Source organism: Hyperolius riggenbachi, chromosome 1 (assembly GCF_040937935.1).
Source record: "Hyperolius riggenbachi isolate aHypRig1 chromosome 1, aHypRig1.pri, whole genome shotgun sequence".
In the NCBI taxonomy this organism is placed as follows: Eukaryota; Metazoa; Chordata; class Amphibia; order Anura; family Hyperoliidae; genus Hyperolius; species Hyperolius riggenbachi.
The window spans coordinates 189,867,986-189,883,437 of NC_090646.1; the positions used below are offsets into that span (position 1 = coordinate 189,867,986).

At 40.5% G+C, this 15,452-nt stretch overlaps 1 protein-coding gene across 3 annotated transcripts in view; it reads left to right on the plus strand.

Moving 5' to 3' along the window:
* TTC29 (tetratricopeptide repeat domain 29) overlaps positions 1-15,452 on the plus strand; it is a 326,460-nt gene that overhangs the window by 224,436 nt on the left and 86,572 nt on the right. For all 3 annotated transcript variants that reach the window (XM_068269689.1, XM_068269706.1, XM_068269697.1), the window contains 2 exons: positions 3,915-4,006; positions 9,058-9,181. In XM_068269689.1, coding sequence (XP_068125790.1) covers positions 3,915-4,006; positions 9,058-9,181 — 216 coding nt within the window. The remainder of the gene's footprint in view (positions 1-3,914; positions 4,007-9,057; positions 9,182-15,452) is intronic.

Below are 15,452 nucleotides of genomic sequence, written 5' to 3' on the forward strand. Positions count from 1 at the left end.
TTGATTGCAGCAAATTTAGACCTATCTCTATAATAAATATAGATGTCAAAATATATTCAAAAATTCTTGCAAATAGACTCCTTAAAGTGTACGATATATTATTGGGGGAACAACAGTGTGGTTTCCGTAATAAAAAACAACTGTATGAAAACGTGTACACTGCTGTTGGTTTCTGTAATAAGGTCCGTGGACGTGGAGTTGAGGCTGCGATGGTGGCGATAGATGCCGAAAAAGCTTTCGATAGACTTAATAGGCACTATCTATATAAAGTCTTACATACAGTTAAAGTAGGAAACTCCTTTTGCAACCGAATTAAAAAGCTCTATGCAAATCAAAGTTCAGCAATTAAAGTTAATGGGGCTGTCTTTTCTGACTTTCCAGTTTGCAATGGAGTCAGACAGGGCTGTCCCCTTTCACCCTACCTCTTTAATTTAGCATTAGAACCCCTTATTCAGGCTGTACAGAGAGATCATTTGATAACAGGTTTAAAGACCTGCCAGAATGAAATTAAAATACTTGCTTATGCAGATGATTTACTGCTGACTGTTTTAGAACCGGCCACATCAATACCAAGGGCAGTTCAATTATTAGAATCCTTCAGTCACTGTTCGAATTTTAAAGTTAATATAAAGAAAACCACTATTCTGGACCTGGGCTGTTCACCCCTCTCTAGACACACTATTCAATCCATAGTACCATTTAAATGGCAGACTAGCTGTATTGATTACTTGGGGATAAAATTATGCTCAAATGAGAGTGACTTATTTGGGGCCAACTACAACAGGCTTCTACCCGACTGTAAAAAATTGCTGGACGGGTGGGACAGACCCTGCTTCAATGTATTGGGCAGGATATCTATCATCAAAATGATGATCCTCCCTAGATTACTCTTTGTGTTCCAGTGTCTTCCTATTTTTGTCCCAAGATCCTGGTTTCGAGGTGGACAGGCTGTGCTGCAGAGATTTATATGGAGGGGCAAAAAAAGTAGAATCTCACATAGACACCTTATTCAAAGGAGGGAAGGAGGAGGGCTGGCTATACCGGATATTTATAAGTATTACCAAGCAGTCCACTTGGGTAGAATACTAGACTGGAGGAAAGGCAAAGATCATAGCTTTTGGACAGATCTGGAGCTAGAATATCTGAACGAACATTTTGCCCTGTCATGCAATCTACAGGTACTGAACAGGTTGTCTAGAGGCTGTACTCAACCATTAATAGGCCCAACTCTGACTACTTTTAAATATTTGATTAAAACACTCCCAGGACCATGCCCCCTATTATCTATTGTTAATAACCCTGGCTTTACCCCAGGGATGGACAGGACTTGGCTTAATGGAACTGGTTTAGAACAAGATACTAGACTCTGGGATTTCCTGGGAAGGTTCGGTCTAGCCAGCCTGCCTCCACATTTTCCATTTTTTAAATATTACCAAATATCAAGCTATATACTCAAAGAAATCAGGTCTTTAGGCCCTATTAGGACGGAAGTTTCCAATTTTGAAAAATGGTTTCTGGCTAGGACTAAACCCCCAGGGAGCTTGTCACTTCTGTATGGGTCGTTGCTGCACTTCACGGGCACTTCACGGGACAGAATTAGGGAGAGGTGGGAAGGTGAACTGCAAATTAATCTGGACAATAAACGCTGGTCGAGCTTTATAGAGAATGTTTGGATGCCTAAAAATACAGTACTTCAATTAATGCAATATAAAGTAATCATGCGCTGGTATTCTACTCCGGATGCCCTTAATAAATTATACAGTTCCGTTCCATCTATTTGCTGGAGATGTTCTTATCCAGTTTTACATTATTCCCACATTTGGTGGTCCTGCCCCTCAATCCAGAAATTTTGGAAAAAGGTTGAGGTTTTTTTAAGAGTAAACACAGACCTAGACCTCCGTATCAATAAAATAGAGGCAATCTTTGGTCAGGGCCTGCAAACCACTACTGAATTATCTATGGACCTCTTAATGTTTTCAACCTTGATCGGCAAGAAACTAATTATTGAACACTGGGGTACCCACACTATCCCTGCAATATCAAGTTGGCTCACTAGATTTAACGAGCTCTTAGAGATAGAGTACTCACATCCCCCTGAGGCCCCAATGACTGTTACTAATGAACAAAACAGATGGATAAAGCTGTATAATTTTTGTTTTGAGAAATTCAAATTCTAGCCATACTATTCTAAGGGTAATGTTAAGTAGCTATTCTTTACACTTTTACACTTTTCTCTTGGTGTTTTCTTTTCTACTCACCGTGTTCTCCAGTGGGTGGGACAACTGGGAGTGTGGGACAGCCCCCCAACTGGAATGAGTGTTAGTAGTGTGGTGTGGGTGTATGGTGTGTCTGTGCGTGTGCCCGTGCCCGTGCGTGTGCCCGTGCGTGTGCCCATGCGTGTGTCCGTGCGTGTGTTCGTGCGTGTGCCCATGCGTGTGTCCGGGCGTGTGTCCGTGCGTGTCCGCACGGGTGCCCGTGCGTGTGCCCGTGCGTGTGTCCGTGCATGTGTCCGTGCGTGTGTCCATGCGTGTGTCCGTGCGTATGTCCGTGCGTGTGTTTGTGCGCGCACATGTCTGGGCGTATGTCTGTGCGCGTGTCTGTGCGCGCGTGTGTCTGTGCGTGGGTCTGTGCGTGTGTCTGTGCGTGTGTCTGTGCGTGTGTCTGTGCGTGTGTCTGTGCGTGGGTCTGTGCGTGTGTCTGTGTGCGCGTGTGTCTGTGTGCGCGCGTGTCTGTGTGCGCGCGTGTCTGTGTGCGCGCGTGTCTGTGTGCGCGCGTGTCTGTGCGTGTGTCTGTGCGTGTGTCTGTGTGCGTGTGTGGTGTCCAGCATAGGGCAGTGTGTAGATAAATGTTGAGCTGTGGGGTGCACAGTTTTGCTTTCGTGGTTGCTGAGGGTGGGGGGCGCGTCTTGTACGCGGGAGGATGCGGTACTTTTCTTCATCTTTGGTCTGTTTCTTTTCTCCCCTTCTTTATTTAATTTTATGAAATAATTAAATTTGATTGGCAAATTCTGATTAGCAAATATGATGAGACTTTATGCCCAACACCAAGAGCGTGGTGATGAAGCCTATCAATATGGTTGGGCCTTCATAAACTGTGGCTAGGCTCTGAGCTAATCAAGAAAGAAAAAAAAAAAAAAAAAAAAATTACTATAGCTAAACCTAACCATATTCTCACACAGAGCCCTCCCTCTACTGATACTTAACCTTTACTGATACCTAACCCTAACTGACCCCCCCCCCCACACACACACACACACACACACACACACACACACACACACCACCACCACCACATGCGCCTAACCCTAACTACCTTTCCAGCCAATGCCTAACCTCAGCTGACCCCCCTCCCCTTTCAGCAATGCCTAACCGTAAAAGACCTCCCCCACTGATGCCTAACCTTAGCTGCGGATTTCCCCCCTCTCAACCCACTGATATACACACCGCAATCGCAACACAAAAAGTAAAATATCGGGAGTCAAACACCCCCTTCCTTTAAAGGCTAACCTCTCTACACTAAAGTATTTTAGGTTTGTTTTTATGCTTCCATCCTTTGAATCAGCTGGAGTTTGTGTGTGTGATTTTTATTTCTTTTGGTGAACATATAGCTTTTTCAGCCAAACTCACTATGTAACTGTGTAAAATTCTTCTAATTTGTTGCTAATGACAGCAATAAAGATTCACAACAACTATGTGGGTATTGCAAAATATTTCTTCCGTTCTAGTACTGTATATAATTCCAGCTTTTTGCACAGGGTTTGTTGATGTCATTGGATATCATTTTATTATATTTGTGTTTGTATTATTATCCCAGTCTATCTAAGCAAAAGTACAGTGGTTAAATATTTAACATTGCAATAAGATTATTGTAGTCCATGTTTGTATTTTAAGGATGCAATATTTTTCTGCCCACAGTTTCTCAATACTTACATGGAAATCTCTAAAGAGCTTGGAGATAACATAGGCCTAGGGAAAGCATACGAAGCAATGGCAAAGGCTCTGGAAAGGTAAGTTAGCACTCCAATGTCTTACTGTCACTGTCAGTTCATTCAACTGTGAAAGACTTCAATTGCCAGAGATCTGTCACTTCCCATTTACTGGCTCTTTACATCCTAAGCACTGCCCTTCTCAATGACCCTTTCAATCCAAATTATTTGAAACAAATACAGTTTAAAAGGGCAGCATGAGACAGCATCAAAGCTTTTCTTATCCTTGGCTGTGACTGTTCTGCTGTATTTTTGTACTGAAATCTTTCTATAGCTCCCTTCCACACACACTAACATTGTAAGATCAACAGACACACTGTAGTACACTGCACCACCCTAAACTAGACTGCACTGCACTATGCTACACTACACTACACTACAAGACATTATATGGTACTGTTGATTGTCTGCATTATAACATTGCCAGTGGGCTTGATACAAGATACAGAACATTTGTGTTGCACTTTTCTCCTGGCGGACTCAAAGCCACACAAATACATATAAAAGACACACTATCCAGCTACTATTCAGCCAAAGAGATACAAATATAAGACACACTATCCAGCAAAAAAAATACAAATATAAGACACACAGATCATCTAACTAAATATCAGCTCAATCATACATTTTACAATAATAAGTCATTTTCACATTACGTCCATTAGATTATAAGCTTGCAGCGTTCTTTCCCTTTTGTGTCTTATAAGCTGTTCTATTACTACATTTTGTACCAATGTCTGTAATTTTATGTACATCAATGTCTGTATCTTTATGTATCCATGTCTGCTTTTCACTCTGTCCAGCATAAAGGAAGGTGACGGTGACTGTATAAATCAATAATAATAACAATGTGCAAAGTGTTCCCATAAAAGCATCAAATGCCCTAACACTGGATATGTGATCTAGAATTTGACTTTTTTTCTTAACTGAAATGAGCAGGGATTGCACTGGACCTTTGCACAGGCCTAATCAGATTTGTAATTCTAACAGTTTAATTATACTGTCAGTAAATCATTCCCTTTTAGAATCATATTCTTCTCCATGCTAAAATCCGGTTCATCCCCTGCTAATTCTTGTAATTGTAGGCCAAACTTCTAGGAGAAAGGGAAATGATTTACTTATCTCTGTGTATTCTCTACTTATCTCTGTGTATTCTCTACTTATCTCTGTGTATTCTCTAAGGCCCTGTTCCCACTAGCCATTAAAAATAGACCATTTCTGCATCTGAGAAATTGACATGCTCACGGGTCCTATGTTTTTTATATGATCCGTACACACTATTAAGACTGCAACAATTCCATTTGATCCATTGCAGTAAGCAGAACTGCACAATGATTCCTGTAACACAAATGACTGGCAGAATCAGTGCAAGCCTATGAGAATAGACAGTGTCCATTCTCACTAGACTTGTGTTGCCGTGTTTTCTCTGCTCAAATGTCTTTTGTGTCTTTGGTCATCCAAGTTCTTACCCGCTGCTGCCACAGTCGCTTGGCTCCACTGCAAGACACATTCAGCCAGTATGTAGATCAAAGTCCCGGAAGAAGAAGGCGCCCATTGGATTGCAACCCACAGGACTAAGTGGTGAACCATTGAAAATCATCCCTGTTGCAAGGCAGGATTCTCATTGCAATCCAATAGGAGTCTGCTTCTGCCAGGACTCTGACCTATATACAAGCCGAATGTCCTGTGCAGTAGAGCACAATGGAGCAACTTCTGGTAGGCAGGGTGAGGGGGGGGGGCAGTACGCTAGGGGATCGCTCAGGCATGCCGCATCTTTCTTTAGGCGTTGTTGGTAGGCTCCCATAATCACACTAGATTCATGTCCATGGTGGTCTTTATTGGCTGCCCCACCGAACTTTAATCCAGCATGTGTAGCCTTAGTGTGTATTTTTGTTAATTTGTGTGCATATGTGTGCCAATGCATGTGAGTGTCTTTGAGTGTGTATGTTTATGTATTCATGCACACGCGTACATATATGTTTGTGTCTATGTGTTAAGCTACATACACACATGTGAAAACTGTCATCTGAAATGGCCGTTAACAAACATTTCAGCCAGCGATCATTATGTGTGTACAGTTGCCAGTTGTACAGTCTAAAGATCCATCCTGTTAAATTTCTAACAACCCCCAATACTCGAGCATGACTGTTCGCTTTGCTTTTTTACAAGCCCTGCCGACCAATCCATCAATCATGGTCCCTCAGCCCCCCCCCCCCCCCCACACACACACACACACACCCCTCCATAGCAACAGAACTCATCGCTAGCCTCAAAGCTAGGGATGTGTCTGTACAGCATCGTTCTACGAATTGCCACCCGAGGGATCGTTTCTCAATCCCCAACAGGCAACAATTCTTGCATATGTGTACTTGGCTTTAGTGTGCATGTGTCTGTTCACTTGTGTGTATATGTAAACACACGCTTTGCATTTTTGAAACCTCTTATCTATTTGTATACATATATGTGTGTTATTTTAGTCTCCATCAGATCTCATTGTCATTCAGTTGTCCTGATATAAATTAAATTAAATAGTTCAGCGACTTTGCCTTGTGGTGGATAAGTAAAAAATTGCACGAGGTGTCGTCTAGAATAGTTCCCTAAATTAGAGAAAAGCCATTTATTTTTCTACATTTCCCTTTTCACTGATTTCATTTACCTTAATACTTTCATCTGCAGCCTACAAACTTCCAGAACCATCGAGAATCCCCTTTGTGGTAGTTTCATCCCTGCTCTATTTGATTTCTCCATTCTGAGTAAATGATTAAGTTTTCATGCATTGGTTCAACCAAAACCTATGTTCACTCAACCACATCCTTTATTGATTACTTCTACAGCAAACAGTAGGCCAAGTGTGATATACATAATTGGACAGTTGTCAAGGGATATGGGTGTTTAAAGTCCCGTTAGCCCATCTGGAAACTGGAATCACCTTGGTAGACAAATATCCCTTAGCCTCCTCATTCTTTTCCTTTGGAGCACAGAGTCTTGCTCCTCAGAATATATGTATTAACTCTCTGAGGTCTGGTTGAATGAATTTGGTGATTATAACTCATAATATGCTCCCTAGGCTGCACCTGTGTACTGCATTCAGAGAATTGGGACAAGAGGAATTAATATTTGTTTAACATCATAACCTTGCCCTGATCCCCTGAAAATCCTTTACTTGTCTTCTGTGAGATTGTGTTTGATTTCCCTACTACTGATGATGTGGGGTGATGTTATTTGTACAAGGCATTAGAGTGCTGGCTAGAAAGAAAAATGGGGGGGGGGGGAGATTGAGATAGATAGATAGATAGATAGATAGATAGATAGATAGATGTAACTAGATAGATTAGATTGCAACTTTTATTTGTCCTAGTAGTTGTAGTGGTACAAATGTTTGTAATATTTGTAGTACTCATAATTGTAAAAAATGTATTATATTGTGCTTAAAAGTGATACTGGGACAAACTAACTAAACATTGGTAAGATTGTCGTGCGCAGGCACCACATGTCAATTGTACCGTTATTTATGCCGAATATGTAACAGGTGTTGCACAATTAGCACAAACTGGGTTGCCTGGGTTACCACGCATTACTAGTGTAATGCGTGGTATACAACTAACTTACCATGGGTTACACTAGCAACACTCGCGTTATCTAGTGCTAATTGCTCAACAACACGCTACGTAGTTGGAGTAAATAGCTGTAAAATAGTTGTGCACTCCCTGCACACAGCAGCCTTACCAATATTTAGTGAATATGGCCCATAATTACCAAAACGATACAGAAGAAAGGACAAGGTTCCACACAGTGCTGTATCAAAAATGTTCTCTTTTCTTCTGTATCGTCTTGGTTTGAATCTCCCAGTTCCTACACTGCCTCTAATGGTGCCCATACACGGTGCAATAAAAATATTTGATTTTCCCCTTTATTCAACAAAAATGGTCAACTCGAATGAAAGTTGAAAAGAATCTCTTTTTTTTATCAAGAAAAACGAATGATTATCCCGTTTTTTGGGATATGTTGGAAAAATCTTTATATTTGAGCTAACAGAATAATCTAACGAAATTATCTAATCGAAAAAAAAGGAAAAATTGTGCCATGTATGGGCACCTTTAGACAAAGGTTAAGTGGTTTTCACCTCTTGTTATAATCACCAAAACAAACTTCACATACATAAAGCAGAGCACAAAATGAAAGTGTTCTTCTTTCTCACAACAGCTTATCAGATTCCAAAGGTTACAATTAAAGTGAAAAAAGGAACCTTATTGGTTGCTATAAGCAACAAGAACAGATTAAAAGAGATTAAAGACAGGAAGTGAGGAAAATTCTACTAGTGAAGGACAAAGGCAGTAAATAAAACACATACAAATTCCATGTCTAGAGGCGTATCAGGGGTACAACAGGCATGGTTAGTGCCCCAGGCTTCCAGCGGAAGCTAGAGGGCGAAGTGCACAACCTATACCTGCAGTACCTTAGATGAGGGGTCCCCAACTAAGGACTGCATCACTCTGTGTGTGGGTCTGTGTGAGAGAGAGGAGGGGCTGTGACTCTGTATGTAAAGCCTTGAGGACTGTTGCCTAGTGGGATTGGGATTTAATCAGTTCGAAACCGACCTCTGTACAGTACAGTACTTATGCACTGTAGCTTAACTAGACCTCTGTCTATACACTGCCTTAACTGATTTTTTTTCCCTGGAAAAAGGGGCACTTGAAGATGAGAGAGGAAAATCGTTCTTCAGTTTTTAAATCATTCCTGTGTTGCCTTACAATGCATTTTGTGAACAGCAATTATTTCATCAGGACAAAAGGGTGGGATAAACCTAATCATAATATTGTGATTATGAGTTGACTGTGGTTCTACAGTACAGCCCTCATTTTCTAACCGAGTTGAATAGAAGGCATATTTTGAAAGCCATACAACCATCCAGTAATAAAATATGTAGAGCTTGAAGTGTAATTACAAAGTGTACCATTTGTGTGTGTGTAGTTGTACAAGTCTTCCAGCATGCTTCATTTATTGTAAGTACAAACAAATATCACTGCTTACATGCCCACTCTAATGGATTATGTTTGTGTTTTCTTTTCCAGCCAAGGGAAAATAATGGAGAGCGTTGAATACTTAGAAAATTTCATCCAAGTAGCCAAAAGTAGCAATTTATATAGAAGTCTGGTAGAAACATGCATTTGTCTCGGAGATATTTTCAATACAAGGGTAAGAACAGATCATTTATTAAAAGAATGAATTATTGCGAACCATTGGTTTTCTGATTTTAGAATAGGATATGCAAGTTTTGTTTAAAGCAAACATGAAGAGGAAAATAAGTATGATATAATGAATTGCATTTGTAGTACGGATAAGGAATTGAGCATTAGTAGCAAAGAAAAGTACCTCATATTTTTATTTTCAGTTATATAGCTATTAAGCTATTATTGCATCATTCTGACATATTTGCCGTTTACAAACCACACTCTGGCCCACATGCAATTCATTTTTTGCTGCTGAGTTTTCTCCTAGGAGATCATTTTTAATCTTCTGTTTAAAATAAATTTTCAGCACTCTGCAATTGAAAAAATGCCAAAAATACTTGAAAAAATACTGTCAAAATTATTCTGAGTATTTTCTTGCTTGCTGGTTGTTTAAAAGGCATTTTATTAAGTGTGAAAATATCACCTAGGAGAAAAAGTGAATTGCATATGGGCCTCTGTATTTTAAACTATAAAGCCCCATCTACACGATACAATTTTTTGTGCGATTCGATCAGATCGAATTCGATTGATCGATTAAATCCAAAATGTCCGATCGGGATTCAATTGAATAGTGTGGTTGAATGTCATTGTTTTGCAATGACATTCGACCACACTATCGAAACAAATCCCAATCGGACATGTCGGATTTAATCGATCAATCTAATTCGATCCAATGACCCTTTAAATTTTCCTGCTGTAAATCCTTATCTAATCCTTCTTCTCCCTGTTTCATGGTTGTTTAAGTGCTTCAGAAAACAGGGTGGTTTTCAACCCAAGTTGGGTTGAAGTTCTCAAAGATGCTCTTTTGCATAGATAACAACTGAAGTTTCTTAACTCTTCCTGTACTGGAAAACAATATAAGACTCTTTTGTTTGCTACTAATGTTTTATTTCTTAGCTGTACTAAACATACAAGTCATTATACCATAAATATATTTTCCATTCAGGTTTGCTTTAATAAAGGCCAGTGCCGATTCTTACTTGATTCTGTTGATTTTTTTCTTAAAGAGAACCCGAGGCGGGGTTCTTCCATGGCAATCCCCATACAGAGGCTGGGTCTGCCTATAGAGCCCAGCCTCTGTTGCTATATAACTTCCCCCAAAGACCCCCCTGCGCGCTGTCAGACCCTATAAAACACAGTCACGCTGGCTACACGCAGCGTGTCGCAGCCGGCTGTGTTTATCTCACTAATGCCAGTCTCGCCGCCTCCTGAATCGCTCCCGTCCCCGCCCACGTCCCTTCCCTCCCCGCTGATTGGAGGAAAGGGACGCGGGCGGGGACCGGAGCGATTCAGGAGGCGGAGGAGCAGCCGAGACTGACATTAGTGAGGTAAACACAGCCGCATAGCGTGGCTGTGTTTTATGGGGTCTCGCAGCGCGCAGGGGGTGCTTTGGGGGAAGCTATATAGCAACAGAGGCTGGGCTCTATAGGCAGACCCAGCCTCTGTATGGGGATTGCCATGGAAGAACCCCACCTCGGGTTCTCTTTAATATCAGATCCAAAGCTGAAGCCTCAGAAAGGAGGACATACAGTAGATAATGAAGAGCTTGTCAATATGTTTAGCAAACCACCCACTTGTCTGTTTTCTTTCCTGATGCTCTTCCTATCTAATGCTAATAGGAGCGAGAAAAGGAAGTACTGTATATATACCGAGACTTGGAGAGTTCCACTGGGACACAGATTCTAATTGTGTATTAAATTTTAGTTTTTATGAAAGGTTATTAGTACGATACAAAATTTTGTCTACAGTGGCGCAAAAATATTTCATTATTAAAGGGAACCAGAGAGGAAGCACCCTCATGTATTTTACCAAATATATCAGTGGGAACATTAGAGAAAACACCTACCCTACTCTCTGTTTCATTATTTACTGTTCAGATTGCTTCTTATCAGCCCAGATAAAATCCCCGACTGAGCATTCAGTCTGGCTTTGCTCAGGAATCTTTATAGCGGAGTCTGTCTTCTGTGCTGTCTTTTCAAGCCCAAGCCTGCCCCCTTCTGGCTCTGCTATAATGACTTGGCTATAATGATTCCTGAGCAAAGCCAGACTAAATGCTCAGTCTGGGATTTTATCAGGGCTAATAAGAAGCAATGTGAACAGTAAATAATGAAACAGAGAGCAGGGTAGGTGTTTTCTCTAATGTTCCCACTGATATATGGTAAAATACATGAGGATGCTTTGTCTCTGGTTCACTTTAAGTATATGTGGTTGTTTATTAACCATTTCAGCCCGCTGGGATTTTTCACCTTATGCATCAGAGCAATTTTCACCTCCCATTCATTCGCTAATAACTTTACACAATTTATTGATCTATATCTTGTTTTTTCCGCCTAGATTAGGCTTTCTTTGGGTGGTACATTTTGCTAAGAATTATTTATTTATAAATGCATTTTGACTGGATTAATAAGAAAAAAATGGAAAAAATTCATTATTTCTCAGTTTTCCGCCATTATATCTTTATTATAATCCATGTTACCATAATTAAAACCTATGTATTTTATTTGCCCGTATGTCTCGGTTATTATACCATTTAAATTTTGTCCCTATCACAATGTATGGCACCAATATTTTATTTGGAAATAAAGGTGCATTGTTTCCGTTTTGCATCCATCACTATTTACGAGCTTATAATTTAAAAAATGTTTGTAGTATACCCCCTTCAAATTCATATTTAAAAATTTCAGACCCTTAGGTAACTATTTATGTCTTTTTTTTTTTTTATTGTAATTTTTTTTTTTTACCATTAAAAATTGTATTTGGGTAATATTTTGGCGTGGGGCATAAACAGTTAATTTTTAATGTTGTTAAATGTGTAGATTGTAATGTAAAAAATATGTAGATGTAGTTTTACTATTTGGCCACAAGATGGCCACCTTCGTTTTTGTTTTCCCTCCTTGTACTTCTCGCAAAGCGGAAGTACAAGGGGGATGTGGAAATTTTTCTGGGCAGAAGAACTGAAGCCTCACGCGTGAGAGCTTCGTTTTTTCTGCAGGGGACAGGGATCGGTGATTGGGAACCATGTTCCCTTTCACTGATCCCAAGGCTACCGGGGGACACCACGGGGGCGCGCCCATGATCGCGCGCGGGAGCGCATGTGAGCAGCCGCCCGGACGTGAGCTTCACGTCTGGGCGGCTGAAATGGTTAATATGCCACTAAAAAATTGGAAGTCTGTTAAGACTGAGACACGAGTAAAAACTGCCTAGGGAATATATCATGTGTGTTTTATGGAGTCTAATTAGTTATCAGTGAGAAAGAAAGTGCAGTCCCTCTGCAGAGAAGCTGTCATTTACAGCCCTGGATTCTTAATCCTTACAGTAACAAAGAAGAAAAAGGAGCACAGGCTAGTTCTAGAGTCAGAGTGGAAATGTATATATACAGTGGGATGCGAAAGTTTGGGCAACCTTGTTAATCGTCATGATTTTCCTGTATAAATCGCTGGTTGTTACGATAAAAAATGTCAGTTAAATATATCATATAGTAGACACACACAGTGATATTTGAGAAGTGAAATTAAGTTTATTGGATTTACAGAAAGTGCGCAATAATTGTTTAACTAAAATTAGGCAGGTGCATAAATTTGGGCACTGTTGTCATTTTATTAATTCCAAAACCTTTAGAACTAATTATTGGACCTCAAACTGGCTTGGTAAGCTCAGTAACCCCTCACCTGCATACACAGGTGAATCCAATTATGAGAAAGAGTATTGAAGGGCGTCAATTGTAAGTTACCCTCCTCTTTTATTTTCTCTGAAGAGCAGCAACATGGGGGTCTCAAAACAACTCTCAAATGACCTGAAGACAAAGATTGTTCACCATCATGGTTTTGGAGAAGGATACAGAAAGCTGTCTCAGAGATTTCAGCTGTCTGTTTCCACAGGAACATATTGAGTAAATAGAAGACCACAGGCTCAGTTCAAGTTAAGGCTCGAAATGGCAGAACAAGAAAAATCTCAGATAAGCAGAAGCGATGAATTGGTGAGAACAGTCAGAGTCAATACAGACCAGCACCAAAGACCTACAACATCATCTTGCTGCAGATGGAGTCACTGTGCATCTTTCAACCATTCGGCACACTTTACACAAGGAGTATGCGAGGAAGCACAAACAGGCCTGCTTGAGGTATGCTAAAGCACATTTGGACAAGCCAGCTTCATTTTGGAATAAGGTGCTGTGGACTGATGAAACTAAAATTGAGTTATTTGGGCATAACAAGGGGCGTTATAAATGGAGTAAAAATAACACAGCATTCCAAGGAAAACACCTGCTACCTACAGTAAAATATGTTGGTGGTTCCATCATGCTGTGGGGCTGTGGGACAGGTGCAGGGACTGGGAATCTTGTTAAAGTTGAGGGCCGCGTGGATTCCACTCAGTATCAGCAGATTCTATAGACCAATTTCCAGGAATTAGTGACAAAGCTGACACCGTGCCAGGGCTGGATTTTTAAACAAGACAACAATCCTAAACACTGCTCAAAATCCACTGAGGCATACATGCAGAGGAACAAGTTCAACGTTCTGGAAGGGCCATCTCAGTTTTCAGACTTGATTATAATTGAAAATCTGTGGTGTGAGTTAAAGAGAGCTGTCCATGCTTGGAAGCCATCAAACCTGAATGAACTAGAGATGTTTTGTAAAGATGAATGGTCCAAAACACCTTCAACCATAATCCAGGCTCTCATTGGAACCTACAGGAAGCGTTTAAAGGCTGTAATTTCTGCAAAAGGAGGATCTACTAAATATTGATTTAATTTTTTTTGTGGTGCCCAAATTTATGCACCTGCCTAATTTTGTTTAAACAATTATTGTACACTTTCTGTAAATCCAATAAACTTAATTTTACTTCTGAAATATCACTGTGTGTGTCTCCTATATGATACATTTTACTGACATTTTTTATCATAACAAGCAATGATTTATACAGGAAAATCGTGACAATTAACAAGGTTGCCCAAACTTTCGCATCCCTCTGTACATGTTTATTTTATCATGTTACATGTCAGTTAGGGTACCCTTAAATATCCTTCCAGTTGTTAAAGAAATCAGCTGGAGACAGAACCTACAGATATGTGAGAATAAAGGTGGCCACTGATGATCTGATATTTTATGTCCAATCTTACCATTTCTATGTAATATAAGGGACTGCCTGAAGTATCCATCCATTCAATATATTTACAAAGTTTACCCATCTACTACATAGATTTGGTAAGATTGGAGAAAAATATTGGATCATTAGTGGCCACCATTAGATGGATAAGATAGGAGGTAATGGCATGGGATAAAGCTGAGGCAAAATATACAACATACACTCAATATGACAGGCAATGTCCTGTATATGGACATATACAATCACTAAGGGCCCTTTTCCACTAGCAATCGCTAGCGTTCACGCTGAACGCTAGCGATTGCTGAATCGCAATTACCGGCGATTCCCCGACGTTCGCGGCCGCGCTTTTGCTATGCTATGCACGGCATAGCAAAATCGCGGCAATTATCGCTCCGCTACGCGTTCGCGTTCCCGGCAAAAACGAATCGCGGTAGTGGAAATGACCTACCGCGATTCCCATGTTAAAAAGCAAACCGTAGCGATTGTAAAATCGCTAGCGGTTTGCGTTTTTGCGATTCAGCCAGCGCTAACGCGCTGGTGGAAAAGGGCCCTTAATCCTATATTCATTACATTGTATTCAACAAAGCATGGAGTATAAACACAATCAAATAAACAGGGCATGTACAGTAAGTGCATCCTAACCAGCCGACACTGCAACAACACATGGCGCACACATGCAACCTGACGTTAGAGGAGTCATCCATTTCTCGGGTTCTGTCAAGAAGACTAATTGCAGCATCACATAAATGCAATGATTTCAAGCAATCATCATATCTCTTCCTAGAAAACTGAACGCTGTATCACCTTCAGAGCAGATCGTGTAAGTCCATAAATAGCAACTGCGGGCAATAAACTGTTGCCAGAGAAGTATACTCTCAGTACAGTACTCTGTGATGTCTCTAGAAGGTTCATTGTCTCTGAACCAGAAGAACGTCAAATGTGTCTTTCTCTCTCACAAGGCAGCAGTGCAACATTTGTTGTATGCCATTAATGAAAGCAATAGAGTCTTTATGAGAAATACTATGAGAAGTCTGCGGCTGATTTCTGTACCTGGTAAAAGAAAAACATTTGTAGAGAAGCCTTCTAATTGGGCGCTGGAGTAGAACACTACCGTGATCTGATGTAGCATT